Raw genomic sequence first — 22,062 nt, forward strand, 5'->3', positions numbered from 1 at the left:
TGACTTGAACTCATCACGAGGAAGCTGGGGAGTGCTTGCTAGTAGAGGAACATTTAAAACCTTTGACGTGTTTTCTTATTTAAGTCGACTATTGACTCAATTAACGCGCTAAAGTAATAAGGACACGTTACATTTGTGTTATTAGTAAAGGAAAAAGAACATAAAACAAATAAACAATGACGCGTTAGTTTGAATGTGGCAAAAGTCAAAGCCCGCCCGCCCGTTTTTTATCTGTAACCAAAACAAACACACACGAAACCGTATTCATAGGCGGTCTTACGCCAGCTCAGCCAATCAGAACAACCTAATTGAGGCGCCAACACAACCGTTGCAGTTCAAACTTTAAACACCTTCGACGTTGACTCGAGTAAATACGTTGTGTACTCTCGACTCGTCTTTAAGGTACGCATTGCTATTCGCGGGACTAATATTCATAACCGATTTTAGACGCGTAATTTAAGTGTCAAATCTGTAAGCGACGACCCTTGGCCTGAATTTTTTTGTCTTTTTTTCGTGGTTTAACAAGGAATTATGTCTCGCCTACCGGTCATTGCGAAAAGGGTGCTCGTGAACGTTGAGAACGCACCCGACCTGCAGCCCGTTCAGGTAAAAGAGCTTTGCTTTTTTTCGTTGTATTTTTAGGAGCGGAAAAGTAACTATATTCAGCCTTCGTCGACGTGGTATTCCTAGAACACGTACAGAAGAGTCCCAATTTAAACGGACTTGGTGCCATGTTAGTATAAAGCCCAACATGGCACCATGAAATACCTCCTGAGTACTAATTATCTGTGGTTGGCGGTGCTAGACGTCCAATCCATTTGAAGTGGGAGAATTATCGCTGCCGAGTGAAATTGAACGATATAAAATGGACTCCTATTCAGACCGAACATGTTATATTCACATTTACGAGCGCAACAGAGTCACCCAAACGCAACACAATTGTAGGTAGTCAATGTTGTTTTCATGAAACTACTGTGTTATGCCACAACTGTCTCTAGCCATGTTTGATTTTCTTTTAAATCCCTGTAGAAAAGGGCCCGCAATGAAGTCATCAAAAAGCCTTCTTGTGCCACCGTGGTGGGCACCGGGCGGCCACCTGTTGCAGCAACCAGGGCACCAATTTGTAAGTCACGGATTGACTTGATTTGAAGTCATGTCAAGGGAAAAAATTATTTCCCGTATGAGTATACTGAGTTTATATTGTTGCCGCCTTGTTCAATGAACAGCTAGGTCAACGAGAGTTGGCAGCGCTGCGACGGTGGCCACCGCCCCCTCCAGAGGTGAGACGAGGCCGGCTTCTCGGCGCCCGTGACTGGCGCAGAGCCACCATTGACGTTTTGTCCTTTCCATTAGGTGTCTCCAAAGCACCCGCGGCGTCCACCGCGGCAAAGGGAGACAAAAGAACGGCGGCTGCCGCGGACCCCAGAGCGGGTAAATGCAACTTTTTGCCCATAGTTTTCAGACTTATCGACTTCTGACCCCCACCATGCTCGCTAGGGAGCAGTGGTGCACCCACGCGCAGGCAGCCGTGGGACATGAGGGGGAAAGTTAGCGACATGAAAGGGAAGCTCCAGAACTATCAGAGCAAGATGAAAAGTGCCAACCAGGAAAGAGACGTCCTCAAGAGCTCCGTTGCCGATTTCCAATCCAGGGCGTCCAAGATGGAGTGGGATATACGGTGCCGACTCGCTCGCGACGGAAACTTTTTCCCTCTCCCGACTGAGGTGGAGGTGACGCCGCGCATCTTCTTTCCCTTTTGTTTCAGCGGGTACCAGGAAAGGCTGGAGGTCCTCGCCGGAGTCCAGGAAGAGTTGGCCGGCGTCAAGGGAGAGTTGGCCGGCGTCAAGGAAGAGTTGGCGAGTGTCTCCCGGGAGAAGAAAGACCTGGAAGAAAAACACAGGGTGTTGGGAACGCTGTGCGACAGTCAGGGGGTGGAGCTTCAAGCCCTCAGGGTAGGTTCTGCTGTTGGGGGGGATAGCAAGTGTTTGGAGAATGAGGAGTTGAGCCATAGTTTTGTTTTGACCTCCTCCCCCGCAGACAAAGGTGTCGGTGCAGGATTCCAGCCTGCGAGCAGCCAACGAGGAGCTGGCCTTCCTCAAGGAAAAAGCCTCGAGGCAGGAAGAAGAGCTCCACTCGGCGGAGATGGAGCGCCGACAGCTCCACAACACCATCCAGGAGCTGAAGGGAAACATCCGTGTCTTTTGTCGGGTGCGCCCCATGGTCAGTGGCGGTCTGGGCGAGCACGTGCAGCTGCCCGCCGAAGACAAAAAGTCCATCAAGCTGGCCAAAACGCAGGAGTCTCACACCGGGAAAAGTGCCGAGACTCAGAAAAATTACAGCTTCACCTTTGATCACGTTTTTGGCCCCACCGCAAGCCAAGAGGAGGTACGTAAGGCGCCAATCGTCCAGCTTGCGTCCACGTCGATTGCAACCCTTAGTGCAGGGGTTGGGAACCTTTTTGACAGAGAGAGCCATAAACAATTCCTATTTTCTAATGTTATTTCTTGAGAGCCATTTTCAGAATTGAAAGGTAAAAATACTACATGAAAATGTGTGATGTTTTTTGGTCATTTCACCACTTTTAAAGTACAAAAAGTCTCTGAATTCTTTTGACAACATTGGTATGCTGTTGCTAATAAATCAGTATCAATTATATCATCAAACAAAATTATGATTAAAGTGGTGATAGAGGTAGTGTCAACATGACATTCCTATTAGTGGGTTCAGGATTCAGCTATCTCACCAGTGATTTCCATATTTTATATCACAGGTTAGTGGAGAGCCATATGCACCCATGGAAAGAGCCACATATGGCTCCCGAGCCACAGGTTCCCTACCCCTGCCTTAGTGTTTCCTCGCCAACAGGTATTTGAAGAAATCTCGCTGCTGGTGCAGTCGGCGCTGGATGGCTACAACGTATGCTGCTTCGCCTACGGACAGACGGGCAGCGGCAAAACCCACACCATGGAGGGAGCCGTGGGCGGGGACCCAGAAGTCCGGGGCGTCATTCCCAGAGCCGTGGAGCAGATTTTCAGAGCCGCCCAGAAGCTGTCGGCGCAAGGCTGGGAGGTCGGTCGGTCGGTTCTCGGCTGGAGAGTGGTCACGTTAGCCACGTTATGTTGTCTTCGGCCAACCAAAATCTTCTTTGTTTGGTCCCAACCTGGCAGTTCTCCTTCACGGCCAGCTTTGTGGAAATTTACAACGAGTGCCTTCGCGACCTGCTCTACAAGGGCAAGGCCAGCAGCCGGCCCGAACACGAAATACGCATGTCCACCAACAACAGGCTGAGTGTCACCAACCTCACCTACCAGAAGGTCACCGCCGAGGACCAGGTACCTACGTACTGTGGGTGGGTGGGGACAATCCGCTTGGTCGTTCTCCAGGCGTTCACTCGGTTTAGTCCAGGGTTGGGCAAACTTTTCGGCCCAGGGGCCACATTGACTTTAAAAATGTGACAGGCGGGCCGGGTCAGCACAAGATACAATACATATTAAAAAAACTGCATCCGTTAACAGTACATATGAAACATAAACAGAAAAAAGGACTAAAGTATGAACATACTCATCACTCATCTGGGATTTATGGGGTGCTTTCTTGGTTTTCATCAGACTAAAGGTCTGTTCACACATATGTAGAGCCAAATAACAGCAGAATCCTCTGTGCCATCTTCTGGATGTTTGGAAATTTGGCTGCACTTAATGAAGCCTAAAACTCAGAGACTTTCAGGGAGTTAAAATAAAAATTATAATAATTTGGACAACGTCGGCGGGCCGGATTGAAAGGCCTAACGGGCCGTAGTTTGCCCATGTCTGGTTTAGTCAGTCGTTCGAGACGTTGACCTCCCGCACGTCCTTTTTGCCCTTGCCCCCATCAGGTCCTCCGCTTGATCGCCTTGGCCAATCAGAACCGTTCCACGGCCCAGACCTCCCAGAACGAGCGCTCGTCCCGCTCGCACTGCGTCTTCCAGTTGAACATCGACGGGACGAACGCCGGAAGGGATCTCAAATGCAGTTGTGAGTTCCACGCCGCCGACCCTTACGACGGAATGGTTTACCCCGCCCTCCCGCGCCGGGTGACAAGTCCAATTGCTTTTGACCGGGAGGGGCCAGTGAAAGAGCGAGCCTTGGCGATATTCTATTTCTAGTCTCGGAATGCTTGCGGATAGTTGCCATTTTGAATCTCTTGCAGCCACGCTATGCTTGGTGGACCTGGCCGGAAGCGAGCGCATGGTGAAGAGTCAAGCTCAGGGTGAACGCTTCAAAGAGATGACGGCCATCAACGGCTCTTTGACCAACCTCGGCATTGTGATCACCGCGTTGGCCGCCAAGGTCAGTCGTTCGACTCCATTTTGCTAGCATACTATCATTTCCATAGAGTCCTTTTTTGGGGGGGGGGACTAACCCGGCCGGTCACTCACGTCAATCCCGTTTTGAGTGGACGTCCATCTCTTTCATTAAGTTTAATGGTTATCCATCCGGTAGATCAGGGGTTGGGAACCTTTTTTGAGAGAGAGAGCCGTAAAGAATTCCAATTTTGAAATGTTATTCCTTGAGAGCCATGTTCGGAATTTAAAAGTCAAAACATGTGAAATTTTAAACTACAAAAAGGCTCTGAATCCTTTTGAATTGTTACGCTGTTGCTAATCAATCACGATCAATAAGAGTATGCATGCAGAAGATTCTAATGCAGGCTCGCAAGCCATATGTGGCTCATTTGTTGGGTGCATATGGCTCACCGTTAACCTGCAAGCTAAAATGTACCTCTACCGCCGCTATAATCTTTTTTTCCCTTCTTCTTCTTTTAGACTCCCTTGTGAACGCACGCTCTCGTTGATCCTCCTCCCTAGCAGCAGTGTAAATATGTAGTTAAAATAATTCTGAGACTTTTTGTACTTTAAGTGTTGAAAGGACCCCAAAATACCCGCACAATAAAAACATTATAGTTAAAGTGGCGCCACAGGGCTAACGTGACGCTCCTATTGGTGCGTTCGGGACTCAGCGGTTTCCATATTTTTGCTCACGTTAACGGAGAGCCATACGCACCCATGAAAAGAGCCACATGTGGCTCCCGAGCCATAGGTTCCCTACCCCTGCGGTAGATGTATTCAAGTACTTGGCGTAGCGGTGACGTTGTTGTTGTTGTTGTTGTTGTTGTTGTTGTTGCAGGAAAGCCACATTCCTTACAGGAACTCCAAGCTCACCCACATGCTGCAGCCTTGCCTGGGTGGGAACAGCAAAACGTGAGTATACTGTATTTTGAAACGGAACCGGAGCAATAATGAATCAAGTTATCCAATCCAATTGACAATTGCACAAGTTCCCGTGGTTACCGTATTTTCACGACTATATGGCGCATCGTATTTTTAGCCGCAGTGTCAGTAACGAGTGCTATTTCTGTATTTTAAACACACAAAGGACGCGCCGTTTTTTAGACGCATATATATTATATATGGATGAACATCGAAACGCAATCCCGCTGGCTACCGGAAGCAGTCTATTTCCGGGTTCCGGTGCGCAGTGACTGCTGGGAAATATAGTTCTTGCACGCTACACCCACACGCTAAAAACATGTTTTTAAAAAGGCAACGGAAGCAAAACTGAGTTCGGTTGTACTTTATTTAGACATTTTACAACTTACTCATGTCGTCATCATCACCCACAAATCCATCCAAGTCCTCATTTTCTGCGTCCAAATTAAACAATTGCCCAAATGAGTCTTCCAAAACGCCGGGTCCATCCAGCGGTTGTAGTTCTCAAGCCTCCGGGAATGACGGCAAGCTCGGCATAGTCGTGAAAATACGGTACTCTGTTGGCAAGTAGTCGTCAGTGGCCGGCGCTATCCTTCAGTTTTCATTCAGACGTCGCACCTCCCCTTTCTCGTACAGTTTGATGTTCATCAACATTGCGCCCGAGCCGGACAGCTTTGGCGAAAGTCTCAATTCGTTGAGGTTCGCCAGCAAGGTGAGTTTGGCGCGTCGGCTTCTCTCTCTGGACATTTGGTGACGACGAAAAGAGGCAACATGTGAGATTTTGTTTCTCTCCTTTCTCTCGCAGGTCAACAATTGTGTCATCGGCACCGCCAGCGCCCACAAAAAATAGCTGCACTTTGAAGACTATGACATACTATTTTAATCCTATATTTTAATCAATAATAATCATTACAAGAAAACATAAGGCTTTATTTTTGTATATTATATTTGTTCTTTGAACAGTTCATATATTCATAGGCGGTCTTATGGCATCTCAGCCAATCATATTATTTATCAGACAGGCTTTATCATCATCATCATCATCATCATATAGACATCAAAAGCCTAACTGTCATCATATGTTATACATTGTTTCATGTGGTTGAAGAAAAACGTTTTACTATACATGTATAGTAAAGCGTTTTTCTTCAACCACATGAAACAATGTATAACATGATGACAGTTAGGCTTTTAATGTCTATATGATGATGATGATGATGATGATGATAACGAACAGGTGGAGGATGTACTTGCCGCCCTGGATGGACCCCGTGGTCTTCGAGGGCGTGCTTAACTGCGCCTACACGGGGCAGCTGAGCATGCGGCCGGAGGACCTCATCAAGTACGTGATAGTGGGGAGCACCTTGCAGATGTGGCAAATAGTGGACAAATGCATTGAGCTCCTCAAGGAGGGGCAGGCCACCGCGGGAGGTCCGGTGGCAAGCACCTTGCAGATGTGGCAAATAGTGGACAAATGCATTGAGCTCCTAAAGCACGGACAGGACGCGAGTAAGTAGAATAATCGGACTGGAGAGCATTGAGCCGCTGCACCCGTTCGCGCCACCATCTTGGATCAATATATCTGAAGTCATCAGTATATTGTTGATTTTGAAAATGCATATGAATCCTGTGAATAAGAACGCACTTTAATTTGTCGTTGAATTTAAGACTGGTATTTGAAATGGGAATCTAAAGAAAATGTTCTCAGTTTACGCCGGGCCCGGCGAGCGGTTTATGTGCTGCGTTTCACTGGTGAGGCAATAAATGATCTTTTTTTATCTTATGCAGCATTATTTGGTTGATTTGCGTCCCACTGAATGGAAATGGGGTTTTGAAACAGCGACGCCTAATGACTTAATTTGCAAATGACATGTTCGCGTCCCGGAAGACTGCAGAGTCTGAATGAAGATATTGCGCTTGAAATGGCGACACTCACAGTTCGTGGATTTGCTCTTTGCGCCGTGTCTTTGTTTAATTTTGGTTTCGTTTTTATATCCGGTGCGGATTTTATCCGATTTATATCATTTCGAGCCATTTACCATAACATCACCGGAGAGACGACACTCTGCCAAGGTAAAGATAGATTCCATTAAACTAGTAGGAGTTGTGCTATCTAATGCCAACTTTTTACGAGTGAAATGTCGCCAAGATGCAATATGCAAAATGTAGTCGACACATCCTTGGCAAGTTTTATGTCATTACGATTTCAATATGTATGTATGTATATGTTCAACAGCTCGTTCCGAGCATAAAATGTTTTTAACCGGCTTAAAAAACTCTAGCTACAACTGCCCGGCTAGCTCAGTCGGTAGAGCATGAGACTCTTAATCTCAGGGTCGTGGGTTCGAGCCCCACGTTGGGCGCGACATTTTTCTCCACTTACATCATTGTAACATTTCTGTTATGACCTAGTTTCATGCTACAAATGTATTTAAAATAATGTTTCCCCCTTTTTAGTACCAATTAAATCTCATGCACCTAACTGGCCTTCCTATGTTTTACTGTACAGTAGAGTTAAAGTACATATACGTACTTGTTCCTATAGAGCAGGGGTAGGGAACCTATGGCTCGGGAGCCACATGTGGCTCTTTTGATGGGTGCATCTGGCTCTTTGCTAACCTGTGAGCTAAAATATGGAAATCGCTGGTGACAGAACTGAGATATTACATCTAGAACTGCTTTAATATTCATTTTTTTTGTAGTAGACTCTTCTGGAACGCATCATCTCATTGATTAGCAACAGTATAAGAATCTTTTTTAAAAAATCAGTTTTTTTTCCACTTTAAAAGTGGTGAAATTACAAAAAAAAATTGAAAAGGCACTCGTTTACATGTATGTATTTTGACTTTTAAATTTGTAGTATGGCTCACAAGGAATAACATTGGAAAATATGAATTGTTTGTGGCTCTCTTCGTCAAAAAGGTTCCCGGCCCCTGCTATAGAGTTAAGGTTAGGGTTAGGGTTAGGTTAGCCTCTACCACACCTGAATCAAATGATCAGCAAGCTGTCTAGAAGCTTCATACCAATCCCAATGATTTAATTCAGGTGTGTTGTTGGAGGCAGACATGGAAAACAGACTGGATAGGGGCCTGACTTGGTCACCTCTGGTCTACATCATTCTTTTCATAGGTCACAAACATGATTATTTATTTTAAAAAAAAATATTGGGAGTACAGTAGTTCCTAACTGGATTTGAGGAGAGCGTTAGTAGAACATTTAGTGATACACCTTAGAAATGTGTACATATATATTTCTACTCATTTGACTATACTATTACTCATAAACATTCATGTTGAATTTTTGATGTATAGACATACCTGTCAACCTCTGCCGATAACTGCCCTTATAAATGATTATTGATTCCCCTTACAAACCCCCAAAAAACCTTACAAACACCGTACGACGAGTCGTACGGTGTTTGTAAGGTTTTTGGGGGGTTTGTAAGGGATTGAATCAATAATCATTTATAAGGGCAGTTATCGGCAGAGGTTGACAGGTATGTATAGAGCAAACTAAAAGTAGGATATTCTCTTATTGTTTTGCCATCTTCACTCCTCATATATTTTGATCTTAATGATATGAAATGATTTTCCCTTCCCCCACTGTTTATTGCCCTGACAAGACTCGATACCATGGTGTGAAGCCCTGCGGGACAGCTCTGTCCTCAAGTCTCTACTTGTAGACATGGCTCTGCTGGCTCTCTTTACCACGCAGCACAGTCTACTTGCATGGCCGCCCGTCAAACAGGTCTGTCAGTCCATGTTGGGCTCCTTGAACAGGACGGCGTACTGCTTCACTACTGCACTGGCACTTCAGGTACTGTGGCAATCCGACTGTTATCCAATCTGTGTAAAATAGAGATCAGGGGTGTTCAAAATTTTTTTTCCTCCTAGATCCACTATTCAAGGGGTTAACCTTCCACGAGCTACCTTTTTTTTTTTCTACAGTAGTTTTCTCTTAACTTAAGAACCTTTACTTACAAAATTAATTGCTTGCGGAATTTTTTTGTTTAGAAGCTTGGACACATTATCGTATCTTGGAACAATAATTTGCATATCAACGCAGTTTGCAACTTGAAAAATTCACATGTGGAAATATTCGTAAGTAGAGGTACCACTGTATTATTGTTATTTTATTCTGTTTATTTCCACTGTCAGGCCTTGATGCATTACTGGCAGCCGGTAACTAGCGCCCCCTGTCTCTGGTCAGTGCGCCAAGCACCCTGGAGTGTTTGGTTCCCCCTGTTCTGCTTCACCATGCACTTCTTCTGTTGGGCCATCATCTGCACCATCATTATGATGTTTGACTACCCTGAACTGATGGGCATCAAGCAGGTAAACATCCAAATAAAGCAAGACAATCATGGAAAGGCAGGCAGACCACCAAAGTCTCGGGAAATTTTCTTCCAAAATAGAAATCTTCTTCTTCTATCGTGTCCATGCCTCTACTTGTTTAGGTGTATTACCATGTTTTGGGGATGGGTGAGCCGCTGTCCTCCAAATGTCCCCAGGCTCAGCGGTTCCTCTCTCATTACCGTCATCCGGTGTGCCTGGAGTTTGGCGTGGTGCTTTGGCTCCTGCCGGCTTTATCCCTGGACAGGCTGCTCATGGCATTAACGTTGTCAGTCTACCTAGCCCTGGCACACTCGTTGGACAAACAGGATTTGACGTTCCTATGCAACCGGCTTAGCGGCAAAGTGCGCCTCTTTACCCAAACGACCTGGAGCCCGGACAGCAAACCCAAGGAGAAGTGAAAGTATAGTTACTACACTGCTGTGATGTGACTTTGTTTGAACACTAAACTTAAACACTGTTCTACAATTGTTTGGATGTCTTAACCCTGGATCAGGGGTCAGAAACTCCGGCTCTTCGAGGGCACCTACCCACCCAGTTTGTTTTCCCATATTTCCCCTTCTCCAACATACCTGAATCAAATCATCAGGATCGTCATCAAGGTTAGAAACGGCTCATTTGATTTCATTTATTCGAGGAGGGAGACGTGATACATAGACTGCATGGTTGGTGCCCTTAAGGAGCGGAGTTGGTGAGCCCTCACCTGGATGATCCGCTGTGACCTTTTTTTGCACCTTTGTCATGTACTAGATCAGGGGTCAGGAACCCTTTTTCACACAGAGAAGCCGTAAGCAATTTGTATTTTCAAATCTTATTCCTTGAGGTCCCTACTCGGAATTTAAAATACATGAAAATGGGCGCCTTTTTAAAATCATTTCACCCCTTTTTAAAACTAGAAAAAGTCTCGGAATTCTTTCGTGACCGGACGTTTCGTCCAAAGACGTTTGGTCGAGCGGACGTTTGGTCGCCGGGTTCGCTCTCTGTCAAATTATGACAGATATTAGACATTTAGATATTAAACTCACTCTCTCTCTCTCTCATGATTATAATTTTGAGAGCTGGTTTCAACAGTAACAACCCGGCGACCAAACGTCCGGTCGACCAAACGTCCGAGTACCGAATTCTTTTGACAACATTGTTACGCTGTTGCTAATCACTGTAGCCATAAAGAGTCGTTTAATGAAAAAAGGATGATTAAAGCAGCGCTACATGTAGCGTCCATATATTAACTGACAGGTTAGCTGGGAGCCATATGCACCCGCCAGAAGAGCCACATAAGGCTCCCGAGCCATAGGTTCCCTACCCCTGTACTAGATAATTAGCATCTGAACAAATGGAGGGTTGGGTTACAAAAGGTGACTGCATTTTTCTTATTTAAACAAAGAAAAACTGATCAAAATGGAGATGGGTTATGTTCTACAGTAATCCCTCGATATATAACCAATTCTTTCGTCATTGTAATGCAGAAAGATCTTAGCAACGGACTTTATAGCATTCTGTCCTGATCCTTTCTGTTTGCTACTCCTTCAGGTTTGCCCCCTTCGACCTCCTCCATTTTCCATCTCCTCCAATTAGACGGAAGGATGAGACGTGTGTAAAAAGGTGGGGGGTGGGGGGTGGGTGGGGTTACAGCCTGGGCAGACGGCTGTTCTCTTTAAACGCCTTTTGTAGGTCCTGCAATATGGTGCTTGCCACTTAACTCTACTGATGGAATTGAACGTAATTATCGGATTAGAGGCCTGGTGCTCAGATCCTGAAAATGTTTTCTGTACCATAGTGATGCTACCGTGCCCCGGCAACCAGGCAGTTCTGAGTGGGACCTCATTTTATTGTATATATATTTGATAGATTTGTTTTCTTTGGAGACGCCATGATCTAGCGACAAGAAGGCAAAGTGGATCCAGAAGTATTAGACGGATAATAATACGAAGCAGGATTCTTGTAAGTATCTTTCAAGTGAAAAAAAAACCGTGTTGATGTCCTATCGCAAATTTGACGACTGTACGCAATAGAAAATGAGGGTGTTATAACTGTATTGTTACAAAAGATCTGTGGATTTTGTTAGCCTAAAAATATAGCCCCAAAGTCCAAACATATTTATTACAATAGTATAATAGTAGTTTTTTTTTTTTACCTAGGTCTACAATGTCTTGTGTGTCTTATATCTGTCTTGCTACTGCAACCAAGAAATTTCCCAAATACGGGATGAAATACAGTTTTAATCTAATTTAATCTAATGACCAATAGCACAAAGTCATATCAAATTGACCCAATACATGCTAAATATCATTGGTGCTTTAAGATGGTGAGTAAAATATATCTTGATTGTAAGATCATAAGAGAGGTCAGCTAGAAATGTTTTGACTTTTGCAATAGGAAGTTGATGTGGTGTAGAAATATGCTTTATCTTAGAAAGAGTAGGAAAGTTTAATTTCCTCAGAGGCAGCTTGTATAACGACTGGTCCACACGATTTCTAGCTAACGATAAACTCTTTAAAGGTCCAAATTAGAAATAAGCGCTGTAACCTCTGCATAGGCTTTTTTTTTTTTACAGCACTTGTATTTTGATAGATTGTTTAAGTGGTCATAGTGGAATGATTGATCAGCATTACGACCTCTTGTTGTGCCAGCAAATATTTGATAAGATATCTGACATAAACCATTTCATGAATTCGCCCTGCCTATTGGATTGGATGACTTTATTCATCCCGTATTTGGGAAATGTCATTGTCACTGTAGCAAGAGGGTGAGAATGCAGAAACAGGAAAAGACATTTTAGACATAAATAGATGGGTCATAAATAAGTTAATTAATAAATAAATACATATAGGAATAAATAAATAAATGAATATATAAATAAACTAATAAATATGATTGATATTATAATATATAATTATATTATTATTATTATTATTTCATTAATATTATAATATATAATATATATATATATATATATATTCACATAAATAAATAACCGTGTTGCATATACATACATATATATATATATAAATATACATACATACACATGATGTACATGTATAAATACAGTTCGTCTTAACATGTAAACTATGTGTTGTAATAATGATTAATACCCTTAAATCATTATTAGTAATATTTAAGTTCGAGTTTGTCCCAGTCTCAAATTAAAGACACTCTTATACAAAAGTAATTAAAATGCATACATCTATAATATCATCATAGCCTTATTACTGATTAAAAATGCTTACAAAACATATAGAAACATCCCATAATAAATCCAACACGATGTAAAGTTTGTAGTACTGGAGACTGTACCTTAAAATGGCAATTATAGATTCTAATTCTCCAAAAGTATTTGCATTTGAAATATTCAAATGACCAAATACTTAAAAATGAGAAATGAGATGGAACAGCATGTTTCTAAACTGCATTGCCTACATAGCCAATGTCATTTGTATGTTTTCCAAACAATTTAACATGAACTCATTTCTGCACTTTCAATCACAGTTGGCAAGAAACGCAGCCATCCAGGCCAAAAACCTGCCCTTCTTCTCTTCTTCTGTTATGTCTGTCTCCTCCTCCTCCTCCTCCTCTCTTCCGGAATGGAAGCAGCTCCTGTTGGAGAGAAAGAGGAGAGAAGAAGAAGAGCGCGAAAGGAGAGAAAAAGAGGAGGAGGAGAAGTTTTCCAAAATGCCCGCCTGGAAGCGAGGGATTATTCAGCGAAGGAAGGCAAAGCAGGAAATTCTGGTTGACAGGGAGAAAGAAAGAGACCTGTCTTCTATCCCATTGGTGGACGCTCAACCCATCGTGGATATCCTAAGTGATACGGACAACTGGCTAACTGTCAGTCAGGGAAATGAACAATTCCTCCATCCAGATCCGAGCCAGTCGCCAGATGTAGACCTTATATCAATGAGTCAGGTCTCGGTGGAAACCATTGTTCCGGTCCATGAAAACCCCTTTATGCTCACACAGAATGTGTGGAGGAAGGGTAAAGACGATGTTGGGTGCCAGGAGAGAAGCAGTGAGTTGGAGATACAAGAACGGGAAAAGGATAAATCGACCCCGAAGAGTCATGATGGGGAGACCGCAAGAGGCAGGAAGATAGAGAAGAAAATAGAAAAGTTTCGAGATTTGAGTGAAGGCCGTGACAAAGACAAGAACAGAGACAGGAGTCAAGAGAGAGACAATAACTGGGAGATTTGGGAAAAGGCTCCTTGTAAAGACTCACCAAATGATATGGCCAAGGAGAAAGAATTGTTAAAGGAGGAAAATGCAGGAAGGTCCTTTTCTCCACTTGTCCCTTGTCTTCGAACCATCCGTGCAGACAATATCATCATCATCGAACAGAACTGCGGCGCTAGTGACGAGAAAAGGGCAAAATGGAGAGAGATGGAGGCGGAGCGGCCAGAGGAGGACTTGCAAGGAAAGAGGGGGATGAAGATGGATCTAAGGGAGATCCTGGCGGGGGGTGCCAGTGTCACGGAGATCCGAGCCTCCGATGTTTTGATCATTAAACCCACGCTGAACAGTGAAGAGCGACCTACAGCAGCAGCAGCAGCAGCAGGAGGAGCAGGAGGAGCAGGAGGAGCAGGTAAAGGCTTGGGGAGAGAGGATATTGAGATGTGCACCATGGAGGCCAAGATGGAGAACTGGTGTAGGGAACTCAGAACTGAAATGTCATGGACGAGGGAAAAGGAGATTTCCAAAGAAAAAGACAGACCGTGTGGCCAGGCAGTAGTGATCAAGGATAACAAGAAAGATAGCTTGGATGACAATGTGTTTTATGAAAGAGGAGGCAGAGTTAGCCAACTTCTCTCCAAATTTGGGGAGTTCCGTAAGCCTCCCTCCAGATCAAAAAGTTCCGACAATTTCCTCAGGCCGGGTAGGTGGAAAAACTCCAGGGAAAATGATGATCGCAACGAAGAGAGGACATACCATGGGAGAAATGTGCCGGTGAAAGGTGTGCCAAAACGTTCTTTTAGCTTCTCTGATAGAATTGTCACTTCGAAGGAAAATGGCTTGGATCCAGATGGATGGAAACCACGTGAACGGATACATTCAGACAGGAGTGGGACAAGTTACGCCAAGGAAATGCCAGTCAAGTGTAAAATGGGGTCTTCACCATTTTTGGAGAAAGACCAATTTGTAAAGCGTCAAAATGGGACATTATCCAATCAAAGCCAGAGTGATGCAATAGAGAGAAAAAATGATACAGGAGTGGGATTTCAAAAGAGGACTGAAGACAAGAAATTAGAGCTTGGTGAAAGGACGGCCACAGGGACACCGGGTGAGGAAGATATAGAAGGTTTCATGATGGCTTCCATTAAAACCACAGAGGGAATTTCATTTGCAAGAAGAATTCCAATCAGGCAAGATGGAAAAGCAAGGACGGCTGAAAAAGACGCGAGGAAACCCACAAAAAAAGCTTTTAAATTGGATCTCGGTGCGGAGAAAGATTCCCACTCCGGATTATACTCGGAGGGACACATTTGCGACAAAAGGGATGAATTGGACAAATCGGAGGCATGTATCCATCGAAGTACGGCCGAGAATTGCTTCAAGATTGAATCGGACCACAAGGAGAGCTCCAATTTGCTCAGTACTGTACCAGATCGAGGGGCAGAGTGGGATCTGTTGTCCCATCACACCGAAGAACTGATCCACAAAATCGAAAAAATTGTAGATGCTCCTGATTATATCAATGACAAAAGTGAAAAATCTTACAACAACAAACAGGGAGTTCACAATGAGTCCATTGCTCATGATGTAAACCCCAGACCTCCCAAAGGAATCGCCGCTGTGGGGATCCCTCCAGGTCCCCTTGAGATCCAGATCCCAAGGACTGTTTTTTATGTTGCAGACGAGATGGCAAGAAAGAAGACCACGAGTCAAAGCATGGAAGTTAAAAACTCTGAAGGTGGAAAAGGAGTAGAGAGGAAAGATAGTTGGAGGGCCGGCGGCAAGCCCTTGAGTCGCGTAGAGTCTCTGCGAGAGAAAATTAGACAGAGAGAGCAGGAGAGCCTAAGGCAGAAAACGTCACAGGGCATGAATGGGGTTGATGTGAAAATGATTTCTGATGCATTGACTGAAGGAGATCCACAAGAAAGGGGTGGGACTGAAAAGGAGAAAGAGTTGGAATCCTTGACTCCTTTGCAAAATAGGATGATTGTGGAGGCAAAAACAGAGGTGCAGACATCCGGGTCTGCATTTGACACCATGCAGGAAGTTGACGTGTTGAAAAAGTGCCCTCAGCTTCCTGTTTCTGTTCTAAACTCAACCACTGTCAGTGGAGAGGAAGTCAGTAGCAGCCCTGCCAATGCGCCCTTCCAAGATAGCGACGAAGGTCTTCAAATATCCAAGGATAAACGAGACACTTTGAAACATGTGGAAGAACAAGTGACGCACCGTAAGGGCCAAGATCAAGGTGGAGAGGGAGGACAAGTAGAAGACACGAGGGACCCCGAGGAAGAAGGGATCGAGAGCTACAAATCGTCCGTTGCTCCAGCGCAACCTCTTTCTCATTCGCCACCTCATCCCAACTCTCTTGCAGCAATGAGTCGGATCTACAACTTGGAGACCGTTGGCTCAAGGTCAGGCTTGTGTTTAAGAGAAAGAAACGTGGACGTTTCGTCGGTGCATCTGGTTAAGGTGAAGCCCCTCGTCACTTCCGATGCACTGAAGGGAGATGCTAAAGTGTTCTCGGGTGACACCCGTGGAATTAAGACAAGACCACTCCAAATTGAACAGTTACAACATAAGGAGCAGGAATCGGTGCAAACTGAAAACGTTGCCTCGACGTCAACAACTTGTAAGGACATGGATGCCAAAGGACGCCAAAGCAAAGGATTAAAAAAACATCAGGCCGAAGACACGATGAAAGAAACCCCAGAAGTGCACCACAAAGTTTGTCCCAGGAGGGTTTTTTCACCAACATCCCAGCTCAAACAGCCAAACCCAATCATTGCCTCACACCTCAGGAGCCGATCTCCAGACAAATCTCTTAAACCCTCTGACTGTGCACCAACCCCAGCCTCCTCACCATGTTCGTCCTCCCCCTCTGCTTCTCCATCACCATCGCCAACATTCTTCTCCATTCGCAGTGCCTCTGGCGGTCAAGTGAAAAGAGGAGCCACCATTACAATCACCCCCCAAAAATCCACGGGAACAGAAAGAACTATTGGAACCCCAACGTCATCCACCCCCGTCACTTCTGTCAATACAAAAATCCCCCAGCTGATGCCACAAACCCAGACAACCTCTAGTGTGGCTGAAACCGTGCAGAAGAAGTATCCAACAGTGGACGAAATTGAAGTGATTGGTGGCTATCAGAACTTGGAGAAATCATGTCTCATTCGGACCAAAGGTCCACCAAAAAGGGTGAGTGTGAAGTCATTCGTAAACTATCAGTTCAATTGTTAGTCTCGTTTCAGGATGGAACAAAGATCAAAGTTCAAATCTGCCTGGTTAGACATCTCTGTTTATCCAAAAGGACTTGTTCAAAGGGCTCTGCGTAATTTGTGGATTGGCTAACGGTCATGCTGATCCAGCAAAAGATATTTCCAGAATGTTGCCATAACGTGGTGGTTAATTGTCCAATCAGTCTCGGTAGGATCATTACGAAGAGGCAGACTATGTCAAACTCCTGAGACCAAGGAAAGCTCACTTTGCACCTGACTGTCTGTCACGGGGAATCTCCTTTCACTGGGAGAACATCCCCCTTGATTGAGAGGCCCAATCACAGAGACACACCTAAGCTGGTTAAAGCCTTATCAAGCACGACATCATGACTCTTAGCCATAAAGCCCTGCAGGGATCTACCACTTGCCACTTGTGCTCTTTATCATCGTGAACTGTGAACTCACCAAGGCCAGATCCATACTCGCAGGGAGAACTGCTTAAAGTTGCTATGATATTCTATTACTAATGATAGCAAACCATTTAGGACACCAATCCATTTAAAAAAAAACGGGCAGGAAAGGAAAGGCTTAAAAAATATTAGGATTCTAAGTGGTCTTCTTTTTCCAGTTGTCTTAGTCCCACCAACTAAAAATCTCCAAAGTGAGAATGATCTCATGTCACACTCAGAATGAGTTGCAAATTTCTGCAGTCTGTGAGAATGCTTCCTCTGGCTTTCTATTTTTTGGGTGCTGTGTAACTGTGATGTCGTTCCATTTTGGTAGTGATAAATGACTTTAAAAAAAAATCTACACACGTCCTTAAACGATAGGTTAGTAGTGTGAACGATGGGTGTTGGCTAAATAATTACATCTAAAGATGCCATAAAATTGTCATAATGTATAAAATGGAAAATTACTGCATATATATACATGTATATATATATATGTATGTTTATGTGTATATATATATATGTATGTATATGTATGTATGTATATATGTATGTATATATGTATGTGTATATATGCACGCATTCACAAATACGTCCACACTCTGGAAAGTTTTTAATGATGGGTAGTTATCCAGGTACTTGTATCATTTCCAGATGTATATAGCAGCACACATTTCCTAGGTTTCGTGCAAATAAGTGTCAAAGCTCACAAAACGTTCGGCATTTCCAGCCATTCTTTTCAAAGTCAGTCAGTCGAATCCTCGTCTACATCTACGACTAAAACAAACCTAAACTAATGTCTTCACATGGCAAAAGAAATTCCTTACACTCACTGACTAACTATATATAAAATATTGACAGTAAGTTGCCCAACACTGGTAAAGAGAGACTGAACTTTAGAAAGGAAAACCACAATGTCAGGCTAGGAGGGTTTTTTCTGCACACTTGCTTGCCCAAAAAAGGGCAGTGATGCATACTTCTTCCCCTTTCCCATGTACATACCAATGTTTGTGTTGAGTCAGGCATCTATTTAGGTTCAATCTTTTTTGGCACTTTGACGTGTAATAGTGAACACTTAGTTTTTGGTCACATGCTGCCATTTTTTGGACGTGACCAAAGCAACTAGATGTACTGAATGTGTGTTGGTGAAATATTAATATCAAGAGTTTGGGTCCTAATGTGTCAACATTATTGGAAAATGCAGATGTGAATTGCTAAAAATACTGGCAGCAATGTTTTAATTCCTCATTCAAACTTAATGGACTCCAATGAATACCTGACAGTGGCAGAAAAGGTGGCATGAGGTTTCTATTCCAAAAAAATACTCTAATTTTTAGACGATGTAGCGCACTTCACTATAATCCACACCCATCTATTTTGACAAAAAAAAAAACGATATTTGTCCCTATATTCGATAAGCTACATTGTATTGTTGGATATTTACACAAAAAGAAAATACTCCTTATCCAATAAAAATTCAAAATAAATCCCCACTGGGTTCAAAGTTGGGGTAAAAAGTAGTGGCTCGTAGTCAGAAAATTACTGCAATGACTTTTAATCGATACATCCTATGAAACTATCCAGTACCTGTAATTCTTATCCTCACAGACGATACTCTCTTGCCCTTATCCTTATTCTTAATGTAGATTACACTACATTTTCATTCAGAATGTATTCATTTCATTCTCCCTGGCCTTGGGTAGGTTTTTTTTCTCCGGGTACTCCATTCTAAACACATGCATTGAGGGCTGGTCTAACACTCTGAATTGCCCCTAGGTATGAATGTGAGTAGTATCACAGGTTGTCCGTCTCCTTGTGCCCTGCGATTGGCTAGCCACCACCAATTCAGGTTATCCCCTGCCTGGTGCCTATAGTTGGTTGGGATAGGCTCCAGCACCCCCAAGCAGTTGTAACATTGTCCCGACTCTATCCATTACCATTCTAAGCCTCTGGTTTCTTAACCATAAGGTTGATAGGATAGGGTGGACTCTTGGGTCTCAGGATAAGCCTTATTTGCCTCACTGTGAGTCCTTCAGCCAGGCTAATGTACAGCTTTTATCCGCCGCCGCCGCCTCTTCCAGACAGTCTCAAGAGGTAAGCAAGTGTAAATTGGGTCACCCATGTTGTTGAAAGTTATGTGAAGGCTGTCGTTTGATCGCTTTGCGTTGTATTTTTGTGTATTCTGTAGTTGTACTACTCTGGCATTGGAGCAAACAAGCCACTTGAGAAATCATTTGGTCAAAAGACAACCCAAACACGAAATGTAATGCCGATAACCCAGAGCAATGACTACACAAGGGTTGCATTAAACGTCCTGGCCACTATTCTAAGAGAACCTTCCTGTTGTGTTAAACTCAATGTTGTCAGTTGACATTACATTAAAGGCGTGTAAACATCCTCCACCGTGCTAAAGTCTTTCATGTTAGCAACTCATTAGTATAATATTTAATATTTAAAGGGCTTAAACTGGCTTTTCTCTTCTTGTCCTTGGTGAGGACACTTACTAAAATTGCTAATCCTTCCTTATTTATGGATGTTTAACAATGACATTTTGGGAATGTTTCCGTATCAATACTTGGAGATGGATTTTTAAACCGTTTTGTCAGGTCTGATTGAATAGAGGTATTAAATGTAGAATTATTGTGATCTCTAGGTAGACAGTAAAGGAAATGTGAGCTCTCATCCCATCACCACCAAACGGCGTCGATTTCTAAGAGTAAAATTGCAGCACATGTTTGAATTGTCCAAGATCAATGCATCACTTAAGGGGCAACTGTCACAACTTGTTCATGATGAGCTGATGCTGTCAGCTCCACACCTGATTTCGCTCATTAAAAGGACAGATAAGCGTGTTCATAAAAATAAAAATAAATACACAAATATATACAGTAACCACTATTACTGAACCCCCTAAACTCACTTCTAAATTATAATATTATATTTCAACTACAAAAATCCATGAATAGGTGAATTAAAAATGAGCTTTGGATGATCACATTTGAATGACAACACTGTAAAAACGGACTATAATTGACTAAGGTGAATAAAAATGTGTTTCTTTTGATCATTACAGGGAAAGGTATGTTTTGATGAGAACAAGTTAGAGCAAGTGTGCGAGTATCCCTCCGAGACCTCCATGTTGGTGTCCACCCCATTCCCCCAAGACTTGGAGAGAACTGAGATGCTTCCAGGGGAGGAGCCAAAGGAGGAAGAAGGTGAAGCAGACGTACGAGCCCTCATGTCAAAGAGCCCAAAGAATTTGGGGACTGCATTGGGACGGGTTCTAAGAGTGGGTCAGTCTCACCCCTTTCTCAAAAAACATAACGTGTAATCATTTTAGTACTTTAAAACAATGTCAGCAAAAAGATGTCGAAAAAGTGTTCATAACCCAACTTTGTTGTTATGTATAGTGTACAGTGGATGAAATAGTACATTTTTAGATTATTTTATAACTTTATTTCATCCCGTATTCGGGATATTGCCTTGGTTGCAGTAGCAAGCACAGACACAGAAGACATTGTAGACCTAGGTAAAAAAAACTGTCAGCAAAAAGATGTCTAAAAAGTGTTAATAACCCAACTTTGTTGTTATGTATAGTATACAGTGGATGAAATAGCACATTTTTGTGTGTGGAAAAACAAGAAATGGAGATTAGTTTATATCAATGAGTTAACTGGTGTAATTGTAGCATGCAGTTACCTTGGTAAGTGGAACTTCTTTTCGGGTAATCCTTGGGTATGGCTGCTTTAGAGCCACCCGCTGTCAGCCGTGAGTGTTCGCATGTCATAAAAGGAAAAGCTGAAGAGTCATGAGATCGAGGAATGCTGTCACAGAAATGCAACCTTTATTCGTGGGAATGAAAATTGCGCTCGAGTCAATAAAATACAATCCTGAAACTCACACTATTTCCCTCCCATTTCTACCCCCTCTTTTCCAGATGAGTCTTGCCCTCGGTAGACGACACTCGCCTCGTCAAAATGCCCATATGACGCAATCCGGTTTTACCGTGAGCTTTTCAAATCTTCTGTTGAATGTGTTGAAAACAGTCATTGATTGATTGTTTATAGTTTGTCTAATGGCAAGTTATGTGTTATCTTTATTTTCATGGGATGAATGTGAAGATATAACTCATCATGTGCACCAGTTTTGGGTGCTCTATGGGAAAAAGATCACTTGTCTTTGAAATGGATTAAGACTGTTGTATATTCTGTCGTTCTATCTTTTTTAATAGCATTACTATTTTTGAATTTAAGTCAGTCAGGTGATAGGTGTGTCATTTAAGTGCCTTGTGCCTGCTTTGTACTTAAACCACACAGATATAATGGTGATCAGTTCATTGTGACACCGTTTTATTTTGCATATTCTTTTAAATAAGAAATTGCTAACTGTTATTTTACTATTTTGTCCTACGAAAATGGCAAACACGGGGTTAATAGTATTACCAATAATGAAAAATGACATTACTATTTTACAACTACTGTCATTCAGAGATTTATGTATTATTCACACATGAATACTTTGTAAATAAACAAACTGCATAAAGTCTGTACAGAATCTGCACCAAATGTTTGATCTATTTTGAAGCAAATATGAAAAAATATAATAAATATACAAGAATTTTTGTTTCTGTTCTT

At 43.1% G+C, this 22,062-nt stretch overlaps 2 protein-coding genes and 1 non-coding gene across 6 annotated transcripts; all 3 read left to right on the top strand.

The window, feature by feature from the left end:
* The first annotated feature begins 7 nt into the window (after positions 1-7).
* kifc1 (kinesin family member C1) lies at positions 8-6,301 on the top strand. Its single transcript, XM_077590232.1, has 15 exons — positions 8-402; positions 527-606; positions 1,030-1,123; positions 1,227-1,280; positions 1,354-1,431; positions 1,498-1,678; positions 1,766-1,952; positions 2,038-2,385; positions 2,866-3,069; positions 3,168-3,332; positions 3,875-4,013; positions 4,189-4,328; positions 5,166-5,239; positions 5,885-5,960; positions 6,054-6,301. The coding sequence occupies exons 2-15, from the start codon at positions 532-534 to the stop codon at positions 6,096-6,098; spliced, it is 1,860 nt and encodes a 619-aa protein (XP_077446358.1). The 5' UTR covers positions 8-402; positions 527-531; the 3' UTR covers positions 6,099-6,301.
* Positions 6,302-7,135: 834 nt separating this feature from the next.
* LOC144066671 (uncharacterized) lies at positions 7,136-22,050 on the top strand. 4 transcript variants are annotated; one of them, XM_077589883.1, is made up of 7 exons: positions 7,136-7,321; positions 8,871-9,064; positions 9,406-9,582; positions 11,449-11,541; positions 13,087-16,959; positions 20,502-20,721; positions 21,366-22,050. In XM_077589883.1, exons 1-7 carry the CDS (start codon positions 7,171-7,173, stop codon positions 21,383-21,385), a joined length of 4,728 nt encoding a protein of 1,575 aa, XP_077446009.1. In that variant the 5' UTR covers positions 7,136-7,170; the 3' UTR covers positions 21,386-22,050. The 4 variants fall into 4 exon arrangements, with proteins under 4 accessions (XP_077446009.1, XP_077446010.1, XP_077446008.1 ...); XM_077589884.1 differs by having other exon boundaries at positions 20,502-20,643; XM_077589882.1 differs by lacking the exon at positions 21,366-22,050 and having other exon boundaries at positions 20,502-21,359.
* On the top strand, positions 7,539-7,611 carry trnak-cuu (transfer RNA lysine (anticodon CUU)). The gene has a single exon. It is a non-coding gene; the product is annotated as a tRNA-Lys (tRNA).
* Positions 22,051-22,062: the final 12 nt, after the last annotated feature.

This window comes from Stigmatopora argus, chromosome 21, assembly GCF_051989625.1.
Source record: "Stigmatopora argus isolate UIUO_Sarg chromosome 21, RoL_Sarg_1.0, whole genome shotgun sequence".
NCBI classification, from domain to species: Eukaryota; Metazoa; Chordata; class Actinopteri; order Syngnathiformes; family Syngnathidae; genus Stigmatopora; species Stigmatopora argus.